The 9,851-nt window shown below is 39.3% G+C and overlaps 1 protein-coding gene across 1 annotated transcript in view; it reads left to right on the top strand.

The window, feature by feature from the left end:
- The window catches only part of LOC111863715 (PXMP2/4 family protein 4), a 13,093-nt gene continuing 3,242 nt past the window's right edge, over positions 1 to 9,851 (top strand). Inside the window, exons 1-3 of the mRNA XM_023850275.2 lie at positions 1 to 142; positions 2,552 to 2,969; positions 8,787 to 8,918. Coding sequence (XP_023706043.1) covers positions 2,622 to 2,969; positions 8,787 to 8,918 — 480 coding nt within the window. The 5' untranslated portion in view covers positions 1 to 142; positions 2,552 to 2,621. The remainder of the gene's footprint in view (positions 143 to 2,551; positions 2,970 to 8,786; positions 8,919 to 9,851) is intronic.

Here is a 9,851-nt window from a genome sequence, read left to right as displayed (position 1 = left end):
TATAAATAGTTCCTTCTGTCTCCAAGACAGAATGGCAACTGGCCAGTATGTTACGCAGTGTGATGTAATGTTGTGTAAATGGCGTGTGTTTTATTCTTAAGGTTAATACTGTCGCAAATTAGAAGATAAAGAATTATAACAGGTACGTATGATTAAACTACGCTAATTTTAGGAACACGTAGTTCTTGTATTCAAATATACCTTTAACGTAAGACCGCGTTCAGTTGTAGACCAGCAGCTTTCTTATATTTCTGGAATATAATTCAAATCGAATCTGAGAAATATATTTCATTGTTGTGAATCTGAAAGTGACTTTTCAAGTTTGGTATTACTGAAGGCGTTTCAGTGAATTCTAACCCTGACAGAATGTAATGCACCATACACGCAAGCTGGAAAGTTTCAAGAAAGCAGTGTTACTATTGATGCAGTTCCGTTTGACAAGATACTGTTTTCTGGCTGTTTAACTGGGTTCTGTCTAAAGTATCTATATCATGATACAGATCCACTAATACTATTTATTAACATGAATGCTAGCGGCCTCCGTAGTGAAGGGGTAACGTTCCCACCTCATGACTCAAGGTATGCGGGTTCAAACCCGGCGGAGGTCGTGGAATTTTTAAGGGCTGAAAAATTCAGGGAACAAGTCCTCCGGGAGGGACTTTAAGCCCTGGGTCCCGTGTCGTAGCTTTACGGCACGTAAAAGAACCTCATGTCTCAAGAGGACCTCTGAGCCAAATTCAGGACATTTCCCGCCCAACAGTAGTCTCTAACGCCTCTGGTAGATGGAGGAAGCATCGAGATACCGCTGAGCCATTAGAGGCCGAACTCGCTGGCTGAGTCGGTACTGATGGCACGCACCAGTACCGGTAGGGTATAGAGACTGGTAGAATATCACAGGGGGACGCACAATGGACCAATATCTGGTCTAAGTGCATGGGGAAAACCACCCTCTCCAATACCAACATGAATGCTGGTCGCGGGTTGTAGCTCGGTGACTGGAAGTATATTAACTTTTTTTAGATTTTCAAAACTCACCGTCTAGTGGTCAGAGTTCCTGGCTACAGATCCAGAAGTCCGGGTTCGATGCCCGGCCCTTACAGGTTTTCTGAGAAGTAGTGGGTCTGGAACGGGGGTCCACTCAGCCTCGTGACGATAATTGAGGAGCAGTTTCAAGGAAATAGCGGCTCCGGTCTAGAAAACCAAAATTAACGGCCTTGGGCATTCGTTGCGCTGACCATGCGACATCTTGTATCCTAAAGTTAACAGTAACTTCGCCAACAAGCGGCGGTCGCTCGGTCGGTATAGTTCCCTTGCGGATTAAAAACCATGGAGTTACAGCACCAACGTATTCAGAGCTCCACAAGACGGGAAATTAGCTGGATGTATTTACTTCCGAAATTCAGTGGAATAATTAAGAAATACTCTAATGAATTATTTCACTCGCTATCTGCATCACTGTAACAGTCATGATTATCATAATTGAAACTGTATGCAGCTTCTAAGTTATATGAGGGCAGATCTCATTAATAAAAGAGATGATGTTTTTGGGAACAGCCCCTACGTGGTGGGTGCTGGGTTTCGGTTCTGTAGGGAATGTAAACAACGACTCCTACATTCGTTGTTTACATTCCTTACAGAACGGACAATACTTTGTAAGATGAGGCACCAACTAAACAATTAACATTTACTACATATACATCATGAGCCGCCTATACAATTTGATATACACAAAATATAGAATATTCCAATTTGTCCGTGGGAACACAACGAAATTACAAAACCAACGACTGATTCATTGATATAAAACATCAATCTAAGAATATTATTCTTGTTTTATACTATAACTTCTGTTTTATATAATATTATTTATTGTATTTTATGTCAAGTGTTTTATATAATTAATAATATTGTATCCAATTTTACTGGTACTGCGGTTCAGTTGTTAACCATGTATTTGCCTTATGATGGCTACTGATAGCCGAAACATGTAGCAGAGCGGAAACTAGGCACTGATCTTGATATTTGTTGTGTTGTGACGGTTGTAATAAAGAGGTTTGAGAATTACTTATCAGATTTAGATTAAATTTGGTACTGGGAAGCCAATGCTAAAATTTTGTGTGAGCAAATTCAATTTTGGTTCTTATCAATGGAATATCAACCTTACTTTGCATGAAGTTCAAATCAGACTTCATCTATTTTCACTACTTCATATTGCAAGCTACTAAGAATTTGCATGTAACATAAAACAGAATTCATTAAGGCCAAATTAAATTTCCTTATTTAATATAGACTTCATTAACAAATTTAATCGAAATCTGCTTAGTACTGTCAAAAATAATTCGTATGAACTGACAGACCATTCCTTTCTTCATTTATTTTATATATTTTGTACAAGGAACTCATAAGAATGTGGATATCAAAGTACTCATGTAAACAAATTTGAATCTTCAGTTCTTTTCTAAAAAATTCTCTCAATTAGCAGCATAAGTCAGAAGTACCATAACAAGAATTATTGTTTTATTAATATACATTATGTTTATGCATTTTTCAGGATATTCAGATCATCGCAAAAATGGTATAACAAAACGATACTTTTAGGAAATTCTTATTACAGTTTTAAAATGGTTTTATTTTTAATCTTCTACAAGAAAATTCCTTTCAAGAGTATGGCCACATTTTCAACCAGAGGATCAATAACTGGCAGAAATAATGCCCGGACGTATCTCACCAAACTAAATGACTTCACTAAGAAATATCCTCTTACTCGGGGAATGATTGCATACTCTCTTACTTGGCCTATTTCCAACTTATGTCAGCAGGCCATACGTGGAAACAAAGAATGGGATTTTGCTGAAGCACTAAGGTTCTGCTTATATGGCAGTTGTTTTGTGGCTCCAACCCTGCATGGATGGCTTAGGCTAGCTGCCAACATGTGGCCTGAACTAAACTTCAAATCAGCAATTGCCAAGGTAAGTCATACCATATTGGGAACTGTTTATGAATATATCATTCGATTTCCTTCTGTGGAGTCATATGTATATATACACACATACATCATTTCAGAGCTTTAATAGTACAAAATTATTAGTACAGTTTGGTGTTGGTAAACTGCCTTAGTTTACATTACTCTTACAATTAGTTATCTCAAACGCATACATGATTTTGTTTGGAAGTTCAGAAAGGAAATGGTCACTTGGAGGAATATAGATAGAAAGGTAATTTAAAATTGATCTCAAAGAAGTGATGATGTGAACAGGAATCACCTGACTCAGTACACTGATTGCTAGTGGGTTCCTGTGAATGTGGTAATGAACCTCTGGGTTTCATAAAAGGAAGGGTATTTTTTGACAAACTTAACAATTAGTAGCATCTCAAGGAAGACTCTACTCCATGGAGCTATTTACTTTGTTGCCTCACATTCTTCACACCTTGCATGTTGCTTAAGCAACACTTCTCAATGGTATTTGGCAAATGCCTTTTCAAATCATCACCGTTTAGATATCGGTTAGTTTGGTGCAATGTTCTGGTCATCAGGAAAGGGATGGCACTGGCCACCAAAATTTACAGGAACCCCACCCACACTAGCCAATATCTCAACTTCAAATCTAACTATCCATAACATGTGAAAGGGGTTTAGTTCCGAGTCTTCACAATAGAGCTTCCACTATATGACAGGAAGTACAAGATCTGTTTAATGAAATTAGTAACCTGAGATGTGATCTTCAGCTCAACAGTTATCTCCAAGATTTCATTGACACAGTTAATAATTCCAAGGGTAGCAGCCCTCAGAATACAACGAAAAATCCTCTTGGCTCTGTGTATACCCCATATGTAAAGAAGTTTCAGAAAAGTTCAATGTGTAGGGACTCAATATAACATTAGAATGATCTTCCAAACTAAACATGCTCTTTGGAGTTCATTCATAAAAATCAGGCCAGAAAGAGATTCACAACAGACACCACAATGTGTCTATAGCATTCCCTGTGAATGTGGCAAACGACATATTGGCTAAACAAGCCGACCTCTAGCCAGGCAGCTTCATGAACACAGGCATAATCTTAGAGAAGGTCTTCTAGAAAAATCAAAATTAGCCCAACGTGCCTATGAAGGAGATCATATGGTAGACTGGGATGAATCTAGGATTTTGGAAATAGAAAGTAAGAGGCGGTATAGGAAATACAAGGAATCGACCCATGTGGCATGCTTAACCAATCCAATTAGCCAACCCAGTTTGGACATTTCTCCCCTCTGGATCCCACTTATCAGCCATGACGTTAGCAGCTCACAGGTAAGATCAGTATGATCTGACAGATTCTTCATGGGTTTCTATAAGGTGTACAATTTTTGCTTCACCTGGTGAAAGGCCAAGAGTATTCTTAAGAGACAAGACCAAGCATATTGTGGCGTGCCAGAAAGCCAGAATGGTTGAGGAGATAAGAGTTGATTTCGTAGGCAACGACCAACATTCCTGCTACAACACTACAATCTGAATGCAGCATTGGAATTTTAACATTGAGTTTCCATAAGTAGACTGTACGGTTCTGATGATGGTGTATAACACAGAGAGAAACTACGTTTTCAGGCTCTGTCCATCGTCTGGATTTTTTAAAAACACAACAGAGTAAGTGTCTTCCCTCATCTGAGAACAGAAACAGATCCAGTTTCTGAAACGTTGTGTTTTTTAAAAAATCCAGATGATGGACAAAGTCCGAAAACCCAGTATCTCTGTGTGTGTTACACACCATCATCAGAACCGTATAGTATCTTCTTTTACAACTGGTATGGACCTGGTTTTATCCTTCCTTTAGAAAATTAGAACACCTGAAAATTCAGTTAGCTAAAACCCTCAGTCATATAATTTTCCTCAGGAGATGCAAATCTCGGGACATCATCCCCAAAGCCTTCTCTGTGAGAACTTCCTTCAATAGTCGACGCTCCTCCAAAATTGCCATATGTGCCAGTGATGCACTTCTCAGGGATAGGTTACACTATCATTGACAGAAGAAGACTTCCCAACTATATGAAATCCATCAACCGGAGGATTTTCTCAAGTCATCTGTAAATAGTTCCGACCAACAGCATATCTTCACTGCTGTGGAAAGTTCATTCAAGAAAATCATCAGTAAGCAGAAAGATATTCGTATTTGCAAGTTTTCCCATCTCAACAGTCAACAAAATAGAGCCTCTTCTACCCCAGCCTCGGCATCTAAGAAATTCATCCTCAATCTATCTAAATATGTTTTAACGGACTCTGAGGAAGCAGTCTTTATGAAGGGTTTGAATTTTTCGATAACGCTTCCACACTCGAACCTGGATATGGCATGTGCGGTGGAATCTGTTGTTTCCAAGCTTCCACAGACTAAGAGCATGGAATTCAGGTGGAAGTTTAGGTCCATACTAGATAAATCTAAGTCTTCCAGGCCTAACATGACCATGAAGGAACTGAAAGCCGTGAAATCTTTGAGGCTTAACAAGGATATTAGGATTCTTCAGGCAGATAAAGGCAACTGCAAAGTGGTGTTGGACGAATCTGAATACAAGGATAAGTTAAACACGTTGCTAGAGTCCAGGGTTTATGAAACCTTGCCCAAAGACCCTACAGCTAAGGTTGAGAGGAAAGTACAGAAACTCCTTTCTAAATACAAAACTACTCTTCCGACTGATCTAAAATACAAGTTGACTCCATACCACAGTAGACCTCCTCATCTATATGGTCTTCCCAAGATTCACAAACCAGACATTCCCCTGAGGCTCCCCTTGCTATGTACTGGCTGGCTTTCTCCATACAATACTCAGTCCTTTTGGTGGTAAATCCGACTCCTTCGTTAAGAATTCGGGGCACTTCATACAGTTATTGAAGACGGTTAACCTTCATTCTCGAGATACTCTCGTTAGTCTTGACGTCATCAGTCTCTTCACTAATGTACCAGTCGACGAAGTACTACAAATCATCGAAATTAAGTTCCGCAACGATGTCACACTGGCTTCACGCATGCTTCACTTTCTATTCCATGCTTAGGGGTTCATGGACTTAGTGATTAGTTTGGTTTCAAGGCATAAATTTCTACTTCCCTATCTATCCTGGTTCCAAGCTCATGCGTGCTTGGAACAATTTTTAGTGAATATCTATCCTGTTAGCTCTCATGGTCTTAGCCTGGTCTCAGGTCTTTATAGTCTGAGGTGATGAAAATCGGAGTCTCAAATCTAAGACGGTTAAATATGGTTGGGAATCCGAAGGGACTCAGGCCCGAGAAAGACTGCACTGGCAAGGCCCAGAAGTATATACAAAAGGCACACCTGTCCTCTCATCAGAGAGGCCAACCCACAAAAGAAAACAGTAAATGCCAAACAGTTATAAATATCTGGTCATGAACCCCAGATGGGGCTCGACACCAAGCACTTTGACTGAATGACCGTCAGGTGCAATGTGACTTGGACTTGGACAGTGGTTGTCCAGTGACAGTGCAGAAAAATCGTATTTTTTATTAACTTTTCCATTTCTATTGACAAAAGACACTGTGGTCTCGAACCTGGTACCTTCCCAATACTACGCCAATGTCTTACCCATGTACTACCAGATCTATACAAATCTGTTACCTTCACTTTCCTCATATAGTACGACTTGCTTCCTACATGCACAAATTTCTTAATTTTTTTCTCACAAAAATAGTCATGTCTTCAAACCACATATCTTGTAAGCCATACGCCAGTGCCTTACCAAAGGACCGCCATGGTTATGACAACTATTCGCTTTCGTCTTTCACATATCCTACTGCTTCGTTTCTACCTTTAGAAAATTCCTCTTTACTTCTTGCTTTGTTTCAAAGTAATTTTACGACTGACAGTTGGCCAGTCAGTTTCTCTTAATTTAGAGCCCATTCAAACGCTCTTTACCAGATCTTGGTCTTGAAGTAGCTTCACTGTTTGGCCTTTAATAGGAACCATTTCTGATGACAAGATGGGGGTTGATCACTTGTCACAGTTATTTACTTTCTATATTTCGTCCTTCCTCTTCTAAAGTGCATGTCACGACCTTGAGAACTATACATATATACTGCATATGGCCTTTTTTGGCAATACATATAAGCCCCCTGTCAGTCCACAACAAATTCTGCCTTATTTTCATTAGCTCACGCTAGACCGGCAATTTACTTACTTACTTACTTACTCATGGAGCTGAGCCCTTCTGGAGGAGCCGCCAATTCTGCAGCTACTCAAGAATTTCCCAGCATTCTATGGAACCTGAAGGTTCATCACTGTGTTCACAAGAGCCCTCCACTGGTCCCTATCCTGAGCCAGATCTATCCAATCCATACCATCCCATCCTGTCTCTCTAAGATCCATTCTAATATTGTCCACCCACCTACACCTTGGTCTTCCCTGTGGTCTCTTTCCTTCTGGCTTTCCCACCAATATCCTATACGCATTCCTCGTCTCCCCCATTCATGCTACATGACCTGCCCACCTCATCCTTCTTGACTTGATCATTCTAATTATACTTAGAGAAGAGGAAGTTTTGAAGAGACCGGAAATTTAGTCACCTCAACGATCATAAGCTTCACCACAGCAAAATTTAATCCTCGTGTTCTGTTGGGCTTTGCCTTATCCAGTATTCCGAACATTTGCATTTTCACAATCTTCTGTGGCTTCTGGTTGCTGACCGCTCTACCCCTTGGGATATTGGTGTTGTTGCAAAGAACTTTGATTTCTATGCGCAGCAGTTTCGAAACGTGGGTATTTGCCTCAAACTTATACGCGCTGTTGTAGGGTCCCTGACTGCAGAGAAATCTCCACTGCATCTTATAGCTGCCTACCTGTACGTTTACGGCCATGAAATTCATTATTGCCTACAGGTACGGAATTCTGCATTGATGGCATACATCAGGACTAAGTTCATTGTGCTCACTCTCTGCAAACAGCTGCTCAGTGACCAAAGAAATTATCATTTCATGGCACCTGCGATCTCATTGCATTATTCTCACAGAACTCATTGTCCCTTATTCTGAACTACACAACTCCTGCGCTAGCTTCCCGGACCTCGTCATGTGGGATTTGTGGTGGACACAATGTGGCACTTGGACAGATTTTCTCCAAGTACGTAATTCAATTTCCCCTGCCAATCTTCGTTCCACCAACTGCTCTACAATCACCGTCATCTAGGATTGGTACAATAAGCTAAAACTAGCCAATGTACCAAATGGTCTCTCACTCCAATAAATATAATAATAAATGATTCCTGTCCACGCCCCACCCCCTTGGCTCCATTTCTCCCAACATCCATCTAAATATTCTATTTGTATCCCCAACAGATCCTTCAAGTTATCCTACCAAAATACCCTTTGTATTCCTCTCCTATGACTGACATGCCCTTGGTTCTTTACTGTTGTTATCTTCAAGTAATTAAATTTCAATCGAGAATTGTGAAGGAAGTTGTTTTCTGACACACATGGGTCTTGTTTATGTGTAGGTAAGAATGAAGAGGCATTACTTTATAATTTAAGATGTACTGATGTTAGGAGATATTTGAGTTACAATATGAGAAGTCATAATTATGTCTAATTCCTTATTCTAAAAATTGCTCTCTCCTTTTTTATTCATGTGGTTTGCATATTTTATCTTCACGGATTATCTTAATATCAAAATGCTGGGAAGTTCTTGAATAGCTGCATAATTTGTGGTTTCTCAAGAAGGGCTCAGCTCCATGAGTGAGTGAAATTATCTTAATATACTGTAAAACTTGGGATTCTGCTATGAAAATTTTATTAATCAGAGGTGACTGTTTTCAGGCACTTGTTGAACAAATTTGTTACACCCCATTTGCTATGGTGTGTTTCTTTTTTATAATGACACTACTAGAAGGGAAAACAATAGGAGAGGCTTCAACAGAAGTAAAAGTCAAATTCTTCCCAACTTACCAGGTATGTTGACATATTGACAGATTTTTCTTTACAGGTTGTTTGAATTGTAGATTAATTGCAGATATTTTAACTGAATCAATTGTACTGAGTATAGAAGTTATTAATGCATTGGCTGCTGGTGTAGAGTTAAATGTTAAAGGCCAAGTGCTTCAGACACAGGGGGAACAATATGGTTTAACAAAATTTAACTGAATAATTTTTTTTTTCCACTAGCAGTGTGGAGAAACACTCTTACCTGCATAATGCAGGAGTGTGTTTGGTGCATATGTATGAATGTAAATTATATAATTTAAGATTTTTCTTCTCGTTCACTTTCTACAAGATGATTGCTTTGGTATGTCAGCAGCTTTTGAATGAGTCTTCAAACATGCTGTTTTCCATGATGATATCAGCCAGAAGTAGTTATACCCAATTACTCCAGATGACAGATGTGGTATACAAAATCTTACAGTTATCATGGTTCACTATGCTATTATATGGGGATCCAAGTTCTCCCAATTCTGTATGAATTAATGTTTTATTATGTCTCAGCACATGATATGAGTAGCAGCACTAGGGAATAAACACCACAAAGCTGGTCAGATATTTGCAGTAGCGTAAAAGTATGTCCTCTTTATACCAGCAAGTCAGCGTTGTTACTCTGAGAGAAGTGTTTAGGGAATGACTGGCTAGGAATATGAAGTGATATAAAAATACTTCCTGTTGCAGTACAGAGGTGGCAAAACATATGCAAAGGAATTAGTAAGGCTGATGGCAATCTAATGAAGTAACAAGCCTAGTGATGTCATGGCAATGAATATGAAAATCATGGTTCAAGAGAGAATATTGAGAATATTTAGTTGAAGAAGGGAACACATGCACATTTTAACCGCTGGACATTTCCCTTCTTCCAGCTAACCAATTCAGTTATATATATATATATATATATATATA

This window comes from Cryptotermes secundus, unplaced genomic scaffold (genome assembly GCF_002891405.2).
Source record: "Cryptotermes secundus unplaced genomic scaffold, Csec_1.0 scaffold429, whole genome shotgun sequence".
In the NCBI taxonomy this organism is placed as follows: Eukaryota; Metazoa; Arthropoda; class Insecta; order Blattodea; family Kalotermitidae; genus Cryptotermes; species Cryptotermes secundus.
The sequence above is the reverse complement of the archived record's forward strand: the minus strand, read 5'-3'. Positions and strand labels throughout refer to the sequence as shown.